We start from the raw sequence: 16297 nt of genomic DNA, 5'->3' as shown, positions 1-16297 counted from the left end.
AAAAGCGATGTGTGTATAAATATATGCACATGTGAGTACACGTACACCGATGTCTGATACATAAATAAATATGTATATATCTACATAATAGATTTGATCGATTAAGAGGTTCCGAGCGCTCGGAGCGCTCGGAGTGCTCCGAACTCTAGCCCGAACACGCGTTCTTGCTCCGAGTGCTCCGAGCGCTCCAAGCCTCCAAGTGCACGTGACTCAGGCCGCCTGTGGGTAGCCGTGTAAGATCCAACAATGCAATCAAAACAAAAAAATGGTTTGTTTACTCGCGATTACGTTGAGCTGGATCTTACACGGCTATCCACAGGCGGCCTGAGTCACGTGCACTTGGAGCGCTCGGAGCACTCGGAGCAAGAACGCGTGTTCGGGCTAGAGTTAGGAGTTAGAACCTCTAGATTCGTTCACCTTACAATCCAGGGACGGTCGGGGACGGTGTGAGCGAGTCGGAGACGAAAGTGAACAAGTGCTCTTCTCCGATCGTCCCTGATCGTCCCTGACCGTACGCGATGCGCAGTTGTACACGTTAGGTTAGATTAATGCAAAAAGTAAACAAACTTGTTTGTATTTGCACTTCTTTATTTACAAACTATTGTTTACATACAGCATTAATCTAACCTAACGTGTACAACTGCGCATCGCGTACGGTCAGGGACGATCGCGGACGATCGGAGAAGAGCACTTGTTCACTTTCGTCTCCGACTCGCTCACACCGTCCCCGACCGTCCCTGGATTGTAAGGTGAACGAATCTACTTAATCGAACAAATCTATTATCACGTGTGCGAAGTGCGAACTTTACTTTCCGTGGACATACTTCATTTGAAAAAGTAGCGTTTTTCTTTAAAATTCCTAACCTTATATCCACGTAATTACGTGGATTTGGTGCGAATAGACACAGCGATTTTTCAAATCTACAATGACATCAGTGTTTAGTAAAAACTTTGAGGAGAACATTAGTGAAAAAATCAATGCCAGTTCAGATGTTGGTGAAAAGTGGTTTTGCATTGGCGTTGCGTCCCTTCTGTGTTTCATCCAAAACAACTGGACTGGTCCTTTCGCGAACACGGATGTCGAATGCTCGCTGGGCTTGAGGAATATTGCAGCTGCCAAATTAACACTGGAGGATCAGTACAATGAGAACGTAGTGAAGCCAGAACTGCTCTATCTGGCCAAAGTAATATTTCACAGTGAGACCTTGAGGACAAAGTTTCCGTTGTGCACCTGGTGGTTACTTAGAGCTAATTTAATCCATCAGTTGCTTCTGGAAGAGTCGTCTGCTGTTTTGTTTGCTGAATCCGAGGAGCTGATAAAGACCATTTGCGAGTCTGATTTGGTGGAAGACAGTCATTTGAAGGCTATTTTCAAATTAGAGGTAACGCACTTTTATTTGTATTACACAAGAATACAGAGCTCAGAGAAATACCTGGAGGAAGCTGCAGTTGAGGCACAGTTAAGTTTTAATCTGGAAGGTGCACTGGGTAAGCGCACAAAGTACCAGCAGCAAGAGAAAGCTCAGTTGTATTTAAAGGTCAAGTTGGAAAAGGAACCGTTTCCACACAGGGGGTGCGATAATTTACCAAAAGTCACAAATCTGAGCGATGACTTGCGCTTGGAGAAAATTGAATTTTCAGAAAAAAAAAAAAGGCTCAACTTGGAAGCATAGAAGAATCTGTTATCTTGACAAAATAGTAAAAATTATTTTTGTTTATTGAATGCAATATTACAGTATATATATCTTTAAATAAACTTTTTTTTTTTTTTTACTTGAGTTTTCAGTTGAAAATATCACAGCCAAAGGATGAACTGACAAACGAAGTGCTTGCGCCTTACCTGGACGTAAATACGGATTAATTAATTTTTTGTCTAGATAACAGTAGTTTTGATTAGTCATTCATTTATACGTGATTTTATTAGCAAGTCATCGATGAGACTGAGAGCTGGGCTTTAAAAATGTCCGCGCTGTTCCAACGCTGCATCTTAGAGTCAAATCACAAGAGAACGATAGAACGTTCCCTTTCTCAAGTTGAATACTTGATCGAGCAACTCAAGTGTGAAAAAACGCCCATTGCTCTCAGGATGGATTCGTTTTTTGCAAGTGGCATGAAGCCAGTATGGGTATTGAAGCAACACTTGGCCAATTTGATGCTCAATCTGGGAATGGTCAAGGGCGCTTTGGACCTCTATTTGAACCTTTCTCTGTGGGAAGATGTCATCGTTTGTTACACAATCTTGGAGATGAAACACAAAGTAAGTTTGTACAGTTCAAATGTAATTTCTTTGATTGGTGGTTACACAGATGCTGATATAAAAAATCTTCACCCTAGGCTGCGGATGTTATTAGGCAAGAGTTGGCTAAAAAACCTACTGTCAAGTTATGGTGTTTGTTGGGTGATAACACACAAGAAGTTGAACATTACGAGACCGCCTGGAAACTGTCAGGGGAAAAAAGTAGTCGCGCGCAAAGGCACTGGGGATTCTATTACTATTCCAAACAAAACGTGAGTTTTTCTTTTTTTAATTTTTTTGAATCATAATTTATAATTTTCTTATTGTTTAACAGTACCAAGAAGCTATTCCACATTTAAAGTTGTCCCTGGAGTTGAATAACATTCAAGAAAACGTGTGGGTCAGACTTGGTTTTGCTGCTTTGCAAGTTGAAGACTGGAAACTTGCTGCTTCGGCTTACAGAAAATACTGTGCCCTTGAACAATCGGTTAGTATTTTCACCGATTATCACGATGACTTGAAAGTTTTTTCGAAAGTTGAAAAAAAAAAAAAAATTGCAATACTTGTTCTAGAGTTTTGAAGTTTGGAATAATTTAGCCAAAGCTTACATCAAACTTGGAGACAAAGCAAGAGCTTGGCGCTCGCTACAAGACGCCATCAAATGTAATTTCGACAAATGGGAGGTGTGGGATAATCTGATGGTTGTCAGCACCGACTTGGGTCACTTTTCAGAAGTAAGAATGATCGAGCAACCATTTATATCTGAATTTACGAAAATTTATTTTTCCTTGCCACAGGTGATTAGATGCTACCACCGGATCTTAGATGTCAAAGGTGTCCACGTAGATATCCAAGTTCTCACAATTTTATCAAAAGCAGTAATCGACGAGTTGAAAGATTCGGATGGGAATTCATCGAGAAAATATTTACAAAAGACCCTAGAACTCTTTGGCAGATTAACATCGATGACAGCTACGGACTCGGATGTCTGGAGGCTGTATGCTGAGCTTACGTTGCTGAAAAAAGACAAAATAGACAACGAAAAGGCTGCACGTTACCTTCAACGAGCCTATCAAGCAGCCGTTGCGAATCCAAGGTAAGATCTTGTTCCACCCTATGGGGGTTAAATATGCTTATGTAGTCTTTTTTTGACATTTCAGGTGGTTCACAACTATTGAAGATTCGAACAAAGTGCTAGAGACGTGCAAAAGACTGGCAGAAGCTTCCCTAAAAAGTACGGAGCACTGCGCTGTTCAGCAGAAACGACAAATACTCGCGAGCGCAAAATTATCCCTTCAATCTGTTGTTAGAAAAATCAAGGATTTAGCGTGGGAGGATATGTCGGACATCGTGGAAAACTTGAGTACAGTCGAGGAGTATCTGCAGAAAGTTCTTGATGAATTGGAAAAGATAAAGGGTTTAAATTAAATAGAAACTACTTATTAAACGTGTACTTTCAGCAATGCCGCACTCGTACTTTATTGTAAAGTGAAGATCTATTGATTTTCGTATCTAAAGTACTTTGTAATATTTGTATCAATTACGTATTGATATGTTGTACATAAACCGAATAAAACTTTTTATTACTTTTCAAACGTTTCCGTAACTTTTGTCATTTTATGTCAATTAAATTCTGGTACTGACATTTAGGTCGTTTTTTTATCTTTTACAAAAAATTTCCCTACACAATTAACTCAGAAATCAAAAAGTATAAAAAAAAGGTTGCAAACAACAGCAAAGTGTTCACACATCTCCATGGTACGTGCTAGCAATGATGAATCTACAGTCAAAATTGTTTTCGACGACGATCTTCATGGTACTCTTGACTTTGTCGGCTATCATAAACAGAATTTCGTTGTTCATCTCTCTGACATCTTCCAAATCGGAGTCTATGAGTTTTCTCCGGAAAAATCGGCACAAGTAGGTCTTGGTGGTGCCGAAGTCGCTTATCTTGAAATCTTCGAGTGCCGAGAAACACCTGTGCGACTCAAAATTCACGAAAACCTTGGCCCCGAAGATCAACCCATGGAACTCGGTGTTCATTTGTAAATCCTCGTCGTTGCCGATCTGAAACACATAGTATTGGAATAAAAAAAATTAAAAAAATGAATCGCGATTTGCTTACTTTCGATACTCTTCTGAACGTCGTGTTGCTCAACGGGATGCGAAAATGAAAGAGGAACATCAGCTGGTTGACGTGGGACGAGACCTCGATCTCCGTCCGATCGCTGAACTGCAGGTCCGTCAAGCCCCTGATCGTTATACTGCGTGTGCATTATAATATATATACCTATATATTCTTCAAGACTCTGTTCGCATGAGGTGCACACTATACATCTATTACTTGATATCGTCTACTTAGTTTAAAAATCTCCTTTTTTTTTTAAATAAAATTTAATTAAATTTTAAAGTAGTATGAAAAACGATTCAAATATTTCATACAATTTTAATTATTTCAAATTATTTAATAATCAACATAACAATTATGTTTAATGAGGTAAAATCTATGATAAAATTAAAAAAAACTCTATCATTGAGTACGTAAAATAAATAGTAAATGGGTTTTCTTAAAATTTCAACTCAATATTAATTTAATAAGGGTTCAATCAACAATTGAAATACATTATTTTTGTTAATCTTAAGTTCGTTACTATTAATTAAAAAATAATTTTCATTGCTAGTTGAATGGTATTTCGTATTGTTAAACAATCGGTACTTTAATTAACTATTTAATTAAATTGCTAATTGAATTAAATATAATTGTTAGTTTATTGGTATTTTAGTCAACAATTAAATTCAATCGAACTGAATCGTATATTTTAAACTATACGTAACTTGGCCAGTTGCAACCAATATTAATAGCTGATTATTTTTTTTGTGGAACAGCTCACTGACGCAAGCGTGTGTTGCACGTTTTTTAGAAAACAATCATGTTTGTTTAATAAAGGCTTTAATTGAGAGTTGGCAAAGTTAAAAATTTTCAATAATTAATAGTTAAAAATTGTTTCAGTTACCAAAACGTTTCTTAATTGTTTCTTATTTTAATTTACACTTGAATTTAGTTCTTAATTGGAAAAATCTTTAATCATCAATAACATTGAATTTTTCATCAAAATAACTTTCATTAGATTTGAAAAATTCAATTTTTTAAAAACGCTAATAATAAGTTAATCAAGAATTTTCGACGAACTGGCCAATGAAGTCGTTGAAAAATTTTTGAAATAAAAATAGCTCACGATAGCCCCTCGTATGTAGATAGATCGAGGGGAATACAAGGAAAGAAATTGTTTGACTAAAAAAAAGAGTATAGGTACTGACTCGTAACTTTCCTCGAAAGCCCAAAAACTGTCGTTTTTCGAGTTGGCGATCCTCAGTGTGCCGCCGGTCTCGTTAACGAACTCCTCCACGGTCTTGGTGATTATAAGGTCTGTGGCATCACTCACGTTCTCCTACCAAATTTTTATTTTTTATTTCTACGCCCTTGGTAGGAAAAAAAAGAAAAAAAAAAAAAAATTAACGCACCACGACATCTCGATCGGGAGGCTGGATTTTCGGCCGATTTTTCCGAAATTCTGGGGACAGTACCGACACAGGTCCGAAATTTCGCAGCTGCGCGCGATCAAAGTCTTCCCTCCTCACGACATCCAGGGCTTCGCACATCCTCGTGTCCAGGCACTTTTTCGCCACTCGGTAGTAGTGATCGTCGCTCACTGTGAGCCTTTTGTATTTATTTATTTATTTTTTTTTTTTTCAGACAAATGACAAAATTTATTACTACCCGTTTCATCCCCCTTACCTGTGCGTGTATTTATCGGCAATGAAGAACTCGCAGTCGTGCAAATGTCCTTGGTCCTGAAAAAAATATTTTTGATAAATGGATTAAAATTATTATTATTTTTATTATTATTGGCGTTGAAATATATATAGATGTGTAAATAAACTTATAGTGACATCGAGATTAGCAACACCAAGTGCTATGATGGGCAATGCATTGACGGAACAGGCTACGGGTGTGTTTGTCGAATTGTTGGAGGCTGTAAAATTGTAAGTTCATCGTCACTTCGAAATTCAACAGCAAATTTGTATGATTGATTTCATAAAAAATCGTCAATATGTAAGTTTTTTTTATGGGTTTCTTCGTATGTACTAATGGACCTATTTTTTTAAATACCGCTGTGCTTTCCAGTAGTATTTGTCAAGTCGAAAAAATAATGTTGGGAAAGAAAGTTTTCAAGCAATTTATTTATCTTTAATAGACTTGGTCAGTTCAAATAGAAATCACAAAGAATTATATGTATTATTAATTATTGGCCCAATTACTTTCGTTATAAAGACGCAATTTTTCCAAATTTTTTGATATACATGTTTCAAAATGCGATTTTTTTTCATGTATCTATCTCGTGGTAGATTAAATAATTTGATGCTGATTATAAATAGAAGCGCATTTTAATATTTTACTTTTGTTCATCATTTTAATTTATTATTTTTCGTATGATTATTTGTGCGCATGTGACAACTTTATTGTTGCAACAGAAATAGATTTTATTTCACCAAAATAAATTTCCAACACAGGGTTCTAATTTAGGGCGAAAATTTTTAGACACTATAATCTTTTTAAACAATTTCGCACAGTTTGAAAAGGTTATTTGAGTATCCGAAAAATTCGCAATAGACAGAATACACCGAAAAACTGAATTAGTGTTCAGAAAAAACATTTAATAAATTTTTGACATTTGCCGTACAATTCACTTTGTTATACATATAAAAAAAAAAAAATAAATAAATAAATATGATACTCACATTCACAAATGGGTCGAATTTCTTGTAAGAGCAAATTCACAGAAGACGATCCCGAATACGTGTAAACGGATAGAGAATCTCTTTCGTACATGAACACCAAAACTTGCGAAAGATAATCCGATTTGGTATTTTGGACAAGCGATGAACAGCCTATTGTGATAGTTTATGATGACTCAAAGAGGCAATATGAATTTATATAAAAAAAATAAACATAAACGGCATTTCATTTAATTTTTTCAACTCACTCAAAAATATAGTTTTCGCATCTTTCACTAGACACACTAGGGGTACGAAAAAAATGATCACCCGTCGAACTCCGATCAAGATGAAATTCATAATGAGAGCTTCACTGCAATTCTTTCAATTAATTTATATAAACACAGCGCTGAATAAAAAAAAAAAAATAACAATAATCATAATTTATATTGTACCCAAGAATGAAGTAAGATATGGGGTACAATCGTTCATGCAGGCATGATCATTTTTATACCATAGAATAAATAATCTTGAAGAAGATTTAACACACGGGGTGAACTGAAAAGCGAAAAAAAAATGAAGATGCGACACGTTGAATTTTTCAGGCATCTCTGACTGAGTATATACCAACCCATAGTTTTTATATAGCACGCGCAAGTGGAGTAATTGACCTCATGACTGCTTCTAAACTGTGACTTCCACACCTCTGGGCCACTTTCGGAGATGCTTATTTCTCTCCCACTCTTTGATATTTTGTTTCCTCTCGCAGCCATGGATTCACGAGAGCGAAAAAAAAATTAATCATTGGGATGAGAATTTGGGGTCAAAAAGAGATAGGGAGAGATGCCGATGTAGTACAGTTCAAATCATTACTTTGTAGCACAATTTTGGTATAAAAATATTATTCATCAGTACATTGATGACAGACAAAAAAACATTTCCTGCAAAAAGCTTATATTGTGTTTTGATGAAGAAATATAATTTAGAAGAATAAAGTATTAAAAATTGTATGGTAAACTCTTTTCTCTCGCAATATAACACTTTTCTAACGGGAAAAATATTTGTTGAGTACTAAATTACAAGTGATGGAAAAAAATTTTTCATATTCACACGACAATAATTATATTTTAGGAAAAAAAAAGAAACAGTTATTAGGTGAGCTAGAAAATAAATACAACGGAATTTTGTTTTGTTTTCTTTAATTATCAAAAATACGAAGCGATTATACGATTCTGTCATTACACAAAAAATTAAATTGCAAGCACAAAATCAAAATAATTTATAATAATAATTAATTTTATGGAAATTGCACAATTTTTACGTATAAATTACGTTCGCAGGGAAAAAAGGCGTTGGTATAGCTCATTCCTTACATAGGAATAATTATGAAAGAATTGAAATATCAAGAATAAAATTCAATTAAAAAAATCGAATTATTTTTCCAATGAGAAGTCCAATCGATTGTTATAAATCTTACAATCGGATCGAATGAGCCCCAATTACAGCAATTCTCATACGATCGATGAAGTTACACATACTTTACTTTCTACAGTGACAAAACTTTTACGTGTACCATGAATTTTGTATTTTCTTTTTTTTTTTCTTATTAACAAGTATCGTGCGTAAGTGAATCAGAACAGTAACATATCCCATCGAGATATTTTTCCACAATGGTGGAGAGTAAGAAAAAAATATATTTTAGATGGACTGGCATCACTTTCTTGAAAAAAAAAAAAAAAAAATGCCTGCGAGGTGCCCTTTGTAGTCGGCACTTTATTCAATCCATCCCCCTGTCTCCTTTGCATTTAAATTTCAAATGGGAGCCTCGAGACGCACGCCCAACTGAATTCATTAACTGAATAATGAGCCTAACGCAGACTTAATGACTTTGGCGTCGATCCGCCCGTTAATCCGTCGCCAACGTCACCAGTGAATTCCTACAGCTTAGCACGCGCTTGTACGAGTCAAGTTGGAAAGTCAAAATCCACTTTTCGGCACCTCCAAGTCACACACGAAAGTATTCCAAAAATATACCAACACTTTTTCGTACTTGAAATTTTTTTTTTTTTTTTCCCAAACTCAAAGACTCAAAGATCTCCATTGTGTGAGCCTATCCATGCTCAGGATTAAACTTTATTCCCGCCAATGGCATCAGATTACAATAAAATAACAAAACAAATCACAAACTCTAGAATAACAACGTGCCAACTGATTTTTTTAAATTTTTCTCCTTCATTGGTAATACCCGGCATTATATTTATATACCATATCATACACGACGTGTACACGGAAGGGGGTAAGTTTGGATTGTGTGCACTCGAGGGTGATTAATTCGTGGTTGGTATACTCTGGCTGCGCGTAGATGTATTATAAGGAATAGAAGCACTTCCTTTGATTCCGGGCACGATAACTCATGTACAAGTACACCCACACTAAAGCGCGTTTTTGACGAACAAATCTCCCAAAGACTATGTACCTCTTATACGTATATATATATATATATATATATGTATAAAGTGGTAAGGAGGGGCATACACGGGGAATTTCGGGTTAAGTACAGCGGAAAGACGTTACTCGCTGCGTGGGAGGCGAGGGAAAACAGAGGGTGGGGCCGTGTGTGTGCGTGGGAGGAAAGCTCGCGAGATGGATGAGCCGAGACTCGACGCACGTGTGTGTATTGTTGAGGAAGCCAGAGGTGATGCGAGAGAGTTCGGTGTACTGGACTGTGATTTGGTTTGACAATGGCATTAAATGCCGTCGCGGCTTTGTTTGAAGAAAGTGTTGCGTGACATGGGCCCAAGGGCCATTTCTGCGTGACTGTATACATAGGATGGAAGTTTTTTTTTAGAAGACTACGTAAGGAGCTGCTGACAAGTTTCTTGAATATTTTTTGAATATTTTCGTTGGCGCGTTTTCAGATATCAATCTCATCGACTGATGCGTTTAGTTCGTAGTTCATGTAACTTAAATTTCTAACTGCCCAATTTCAAATGGTTCGAGCTTGTTACAAAAAATCTTTAATCAAATACGTGAGGGAGTAACCCGTTATGATTCGCCTTTGTTTTTTCATTCGCGTTGCAACATTGTATCCTCAAATACTGTGTTTTTTTTCATCTGTGATCTTGGCTTTGTCTTTTTGTCTCGATCGTACAATTGTATACTGCGTTAACTACGTTTGTGCATCAGTTTTCTCTATCCCTTAATTTCTGCATCTTTTCCATTTTAAGCTTACTTGTAAAATTAATCAACATCGACATCTTTCAACATTAATCTTACTTTGTCGCACTTACATTAAATCGTTACGTCAGTTTTTTGCCCTTGAATTTCTATTTAATCATAGCTATATTTTTTGTCAAAGCGTGCTTGTCCTGTAATTTTTTTGACTATTCATGTACGTACTTATCTCTATTTTGCCTTTTGGATTCCTCCTTTTATGAATCATTGTTTTTTAATGATATCATGATACACGAAACTAGTATTATGTGACATTGTGACAGCAAAAATGTAAAAAATAACATTTATCTTGCTTCCTCTTTTATACGTGTAAAATTTGCGAATTAAACTATGGGGAGTGACAAAACAAAAAAAATGACGAGGAATTGTGAGGAAGAGGGGGGGGGGCAAAGGATAACTGATCCATTAAAAATAAAGGATATAAAATAAAAAGAAATTTTCGTCGTTTATAGTCAATATAGAACGAAACATTACACAAACGTTGATACGTAAAAGTACTCATAAGAAAACAAAAAAAAAAAGAGGGATGTAATCTAAGACAAAAAAGAAATCTTTTACAACACATCACTCTTTCAATCTTTTCTAAGAGTGATTTCCCAAGAGAGAGAGAGAGAGTCGGGGTACTTTCGTGATGGCCTGAAAAACAAGGACACATTAACAATCGAAAGGCACGCGATCCCGTGACGTGCCCTTTTCCCGTACCACCACACGATATATGATGCAAGTACTTTCCACCTCCCTCGGGTGCATTAAAAAAATAGGTTGCTCGGGGATTTTTGCACCTCATCTTGACACTTACGCGCTTGCCTTTTTTTTCTTCATATTTTTTTCACGCACCTGTCGAAAACACGCGAAACGTAAATGTACAGTCACAGAAATATACCCACGAATGAAATTCTACCCCTTCAATTGATATAATCCTAACTTGGGTGTATTATCCGACCTTGAAGTATTTGTTGTCAAGTGGCTGTCAAGTGTTGATTATTGGTTACACAAGAATAAGGGGGTAAGCTAAGAGGCAAAATTAGGATTTTTGTCGATTTCTTTACGTGTAAACGTAATTAATCAATTTTATTCAAACAACTTTTTACAACCTACATTGTTAATATGTGTTAGTATTTTTTTTTTTTTTTTTTTTTTCAATTCATATTTTGATGATTCCGTAATTGTAAAATTATAGGAAAACACTTCATATATTCATTCATTTAGAAGTTATATTCTATGAATTAAATTAACTTCAAAATTATACTCTATCAAAACCAACGTTATTTTTCTTGATCTACCTCTTTGAAATCAAATACTCTATTTTTTTAGGCACGAAAAGCACCGTCGAAAAGTTTAATAGAATCCATGGCAGGTTTGTTTCCCTCCACCTCTCGTATGCGTTTTAACTCGGTTATATTTGAAAAAAAGGCTACCTACAAAACGTGCTGTTGGAAGTGGATAAACGGATAACCTTTGAATGAAAAAAAAAAAAAATACCTCGCAAACTCACAAAAAAATTTCCAAAGCTGCACAAGCTTCCGGTTTTTTGTTTGTCGAGTGACAAAATACTCTCGCTCGCATAAGGAGCTTTTACATAGCCTCGACTATTTGACAGACTGTGATGCTTCAATTTATAATAGTGTATGGTTTTATGCACCTTTGTTGATCCTAATTAATATCAACTATTTTTAATTAAGTTTAACATAAATATATATATACTTTAACTTATCACAAAACAATAATCTCCCGTTTTTTTTTTTTTTTTTATATATAAAAAATAAAAAGAATCTTATTGACAATAATAATAATTATAATACGATTTAGAAAAAATTGAATATTGGAATTTATTTTATCAAGTTTTGCATTGTCATGGAGTTTCACGATGTGTTATGTCAAGCTGATTCGAATTGTGGATTTTTATAGCTTAAAAAAAAAATCACATATCAAAAACTTACTACGATGCGATGCTTAAATAACCATTCAAGTGATTGTTAACTGTCAGAATAAAAAAAGAGATAGGATCATGAATAAGTCTCTAGTGAGAGTAAACGATCGACAATAAATTTAATACAAAAATTCATAGTTAAATTGGAATCAGAAATTGATATTGAAAAAAACAGCGCAGAAGAATATTTGAGGAAGCTTTGTGCAGCGAATTTTTTTACGGTTATTGAATACACGTATTTCTACTTTTTAGTCATACCTTAGACTAACGATATTACTTTCCGATAAATCGATAAAATATTAAAATACTATCAAAGGTTGAGATAACATGTCTGGAGGTTGCTACAGGACTCGCGTGACTGCTCCGATACATTTGCATAAGCACATACGAATTTTTATCCACAAAACACTTCGAGCTTTCAATGCAGCTTACGTCACAGCTTCGGTAGTGGCACTTTTTATCTTTTACTTGCGTACTTAAAATTTCCCATTATATCATTTAAATTTTTATTACTTATTTCGTGTTTAAAACTTCATAACATTTCTAATACAATTATCATGAATACTCAATTCGTTGAAGTTTAATAAATAGTTAAAATAATTGCAGCTGATTTCAAATTGATTTTGTAAAAAAAAAAAAAAAAAAAAAAAATTTGATAATTTTATTAGAGTTTACAAATTACAAGTCTCAAGATAAGTACTAGTTGTGAAACAGTATACAGTTAAAGTAATAAACGTTCAGTCGTAACTTTGTTGCATGCGACCCTCTCGCATTATTATCGACTCATGCGAGCAGGCAATTTTTTCTACTGCTACTATACGTGTAGAAAAATACATGCATTTTTTAAATATCTCCATCGTCGAGGCACGAATGATCGTGGCCACTGGTTCACAATTTAAATCTGCCGAAATAAAACTCCCATTTTACAATTTTAGTACACCATTGCATTTTTTATCGTTCAATAAGATTTGTGAAAAAAAAAAAAAAAAAAAAAAAAAACGGAACATTAGTTTAATATTGATTTAAACTGTTTGAAGTACTTTTCTGAAACTCAATAGTTTGATGGCTGTCACATATACTTTTTTAAAGAAACTGTTACTACTTTATTTCTTGATTGTAATATTTTTTTAATACAACACAAACAATTGACGAGCACAATTCACTGTTTACAATTATTTACAGTAATTTTGCCCAAGTAGAGTTTTTTAGCATTATTACCTTAATGTTAAGTCCCTGAGAGCAGTAAGGCCGATGTCGTGTAACGTTAGATTCTTCTCTTTCATGTATGCTTTCAAATTAAAAAAAAAAAAAAAATTAATGTTCGTAACTGTCAATTCGTAAATTTTTCTTACAAATATTACTTGAATTTCACAAGTAAATTACCGGAAGATCACTGAGCACCTTAATTTCTTTGGAAAAAAAAAATTTTTTTTGCCATAGGCGAAAAGAGGGCTTGCCTCGAAACCCTTCGGGCACTGAAGTTGTACTTTGTTCCGATGGTACGAAAACTACTGTTTTGCTCCAAAGAAATTGTATGATCAGTAATGTATCAGCATGTAAGGAGACAAAAGTTGAACAAACAACCGGAAAAAATGTATGTTTAAAAAGTTGGGAAAATGCGAAGATGAAGTGACAAAAAAAAGCTCGTAAAAAGCGACACTATACTGGTGTCGAGATTGGTAAGCTTGCAAACTGTGAATGTATTCTCAGGCACTTTCAAGCCTTGCCATTTCAAAGAGGAGTAGGAAATGGTAGCAGAGCTTGAATCCGAAGAGTATTACGACGAAGCTTTTTACTCAGGGTAGCAGTGAGATCGTTTAATACGCAATCGAGGCTTCTTTTGTTTAAGAAAACTGTGTGCTTTTTTTTTTTTGTTTCATTCATTTATTTATTTGTTATACCTTTTTGTTTAACGTAACCAAGTGAATTTTTTTATACGATTTCTTTTGATCTCAAAAAAAAAATATCGCCACGAGTCATGAACGGTTACTAAGATTTAAAATTAAAAAAAAACGGATAGGAAAAATAAAATTATTCTTTGACAAACAGTGCTATTATTAATGGTGCAAGAGTAAAAACAAAATGTAGGAGAAGGATAATGATGAAGAAGTAAATAAGTACAAAAAAAGGTTTCCAAGAAGTGCCCAAATAGAGGCAAAAACAAACGAGAGAAAGAATAATGTCTTGCGAACGAAAAAGCTTGCCAGAGCGATTATGCCATCTAGACCTTTTTTTTTTCTAACAGTGATAAGGAAAAAAGTGGTGGAAGTGGTAAAAAATAAAATATGTCCGTGTATGCCAAATGGATGTGGGAGTAGTGGGATAATTGCAGAATCACCTTAACCATCGACGTTAGGGCCGAAATGCTCCGTGGGTTATTGATCGGCTGACTTGGCGTTAATTACCTCTTTTTCTTTCTTCTGCACCTGACGATGCCATGTTTTTTGCTGACAACTTTGCGGTTACTTTTTTTCCCTATGTGTATTCATGTGCGATTACTAAACTTATTTTCTCCAGCAATGTGTTGTCCAGTAGTAGTTTTAAAAAATTCTTCAGTGTAAGCACTGCATGAAATTAATAATAAAAAATTATACTTCATGCCAAAAATGATAAAACATTGGTGCCCAAGTCTGCGTATTTTAGTTTTTATTAAACATTTTCCGATTACCTCGTATATTTACTGCAATCAATAAATTGTCTTCTGCAGTAAAACATCAATTTAGCGAAGCTGCTTTCTCTGAAAGGGTATGTATCTCTCTTCAAAGGGAGCCACTCTCAAAAGAAATGAAAGATAAATTTACAAACGTTCCAAGTAAGCTACTATATTTAGATTAATATTAAAAAAAAAAAAAAAAAAAATAGAGAATACGAAAGTGGCAGGTTTTTTTATTTTACATCCCCAAGGTGTCAAGACAAGATACCTTGTACGGATTGACTGCATTTATTTTTGGAAAATCCGATTTCCTGTTCTACAAGGAGAGTAGACGACATTCGTAATACATTCGTACGAACTTACCTCTGTATATAAACTCCGGGGTAGATTTTGTATTTTGCAGCAATATACCATTGATTTAAACATCGATTCAAGGATGGACAGTCGTATAAATAAGACCAGAGTTCAAACGTCGCAGTAGCTTGTTTTATTGTTCCATAATATTTCAAATCTTTATTATTATCATTGTTATCGTTATATAATTATAATTGATACATTTATTAAGCATACGACGATATTACATCACACTCGAGGTGCTAAGTCATCTAAAATGTATGCACGAGGTGCTATTTGGTACAATATGAATAAATAATAATGATAGTACTCTCTAAATAAACTTGTACGAGACGCGATGAGACAATATTTTTGTGCTCGCATCGACTGATCTTACACCGGATATCTTTAAAATTAATAAATCTATCTACGTGTATTTATCAATGCTCTTAACGATTAACGGACGATTAACAATAACCGGTACAACAGAGTCCGGAAATATATATATATATATATCTATATTTATACATTCATTTATATGTATGTATTTGTTGGTCATTCTATGAAAAACGGAATATTTCAAAGGCCCAAATGGACAAAGACTATAAAGGGATTTTTTTAATTTAAAAAAAAATTTTGGTATTGTTTGTGACCAAAACACGTTTTGATTTTTTGGGCCCCGCAACGGGTAGCGTTACGAGCTCTTATAAACCGTCGAAAAATTGGGATTGCAACGTACTACCAAATAAATATTAAAGTTTGCCCTTGTACAAAACAGCTATATTTTAACCCAACACCTTCCGAGTCGATAACCAAACGCTTCACGAAGTCACACTGGATTATTTAGCGTTTTGGGTTCATAGTTTTTGTCTTGGGGAGACTGACCTTACGAATAACTTTTTTTATTTCATTGGAAGAAAACCACGTTGTTTTGTTTTTCAAACAAAGTTTCGAGAACCATATCATTATAAATGACGTTTAAATAGACTGGGCCATGGAAAATTCCGCCATTCGTAGAATAACCCGTGGATATCCTGATGGTAAGTGAAACAAAAATTTAAAAGCGTCGCATCAGAGGATATAATAAATTATTTGTGTTATCCATGTTGCTAAGACATGAAGGCTACAACTCTTA

General features: G+C 34.8%; 2 protein-coding genes across 2 annotated transcripts; one reads left to right on the top strand and one right to left on the bottom strand.

Moving 5' to 3' along the window:
- The first annotated feature begins 803 nt into the window (after positions 1-803).
- LOC106637341 (tetratricopeptide repeat protein 27) lies at positions 804-3831 on the top strand. The gene is given in 9 exon segments (XM_014350087.2): positions 804-1644; positions 1647-1698; positions 1780-1846; positions 1925-2257; positions 2335-2508; positions 2571-2723; positions 2809-2970; positions 3034-3332; positions 3397-3831. Coding segments are annotated over 9 exon segments (2226 nt in total). The 5' UTR covers positions 804-926; the 3' UTR covers positions 3665-3831.
- Positions 3807-5896, bottom strand: LOC149375100 (uncharacterized). Its single transcript, XM_089590475.1, has 4 exons — positions 5759-5896; positions 5555-5685; positions 4362-4500; positions 3807-4303 (listed from the first exon to the last, which is right to left on the bottom strand). The coding sequence occupies exons 1-4, from the start codon at positions 5894-5896 to the stop codon at positions 3980-3982; spliced, it is 732 nt and encodes a 243-aa protein (XP_089446601.1). The 3' UTR covers positions 3807-3979.
- Between the last annotated feature and the right edge of the window lie 10401 nt (positions 5897-16297).

The sequence above is a fragment of the Copidosoma floridanum genome, unplaced genomic scaffold (assembly GCF_036245765.1).
Source record: "Copidosoma floridanum isolate Cflo_tuat_1 unplaced genomic scaffold, Cflo_Japanese_pri ptg000012l, whole genome shotgun sequence".
Lineage (NCBI taxonomy): Eukaryota > Metazoa > Arthropoda > Insecta > Hymenoptera > Encyrtidae > Copidosoma > Copidosoma floridanum.
Note: the sequence above shows the minus strand (reverse complement) of the source record. Positions and strands in the feature narration are given on the sequence as shown.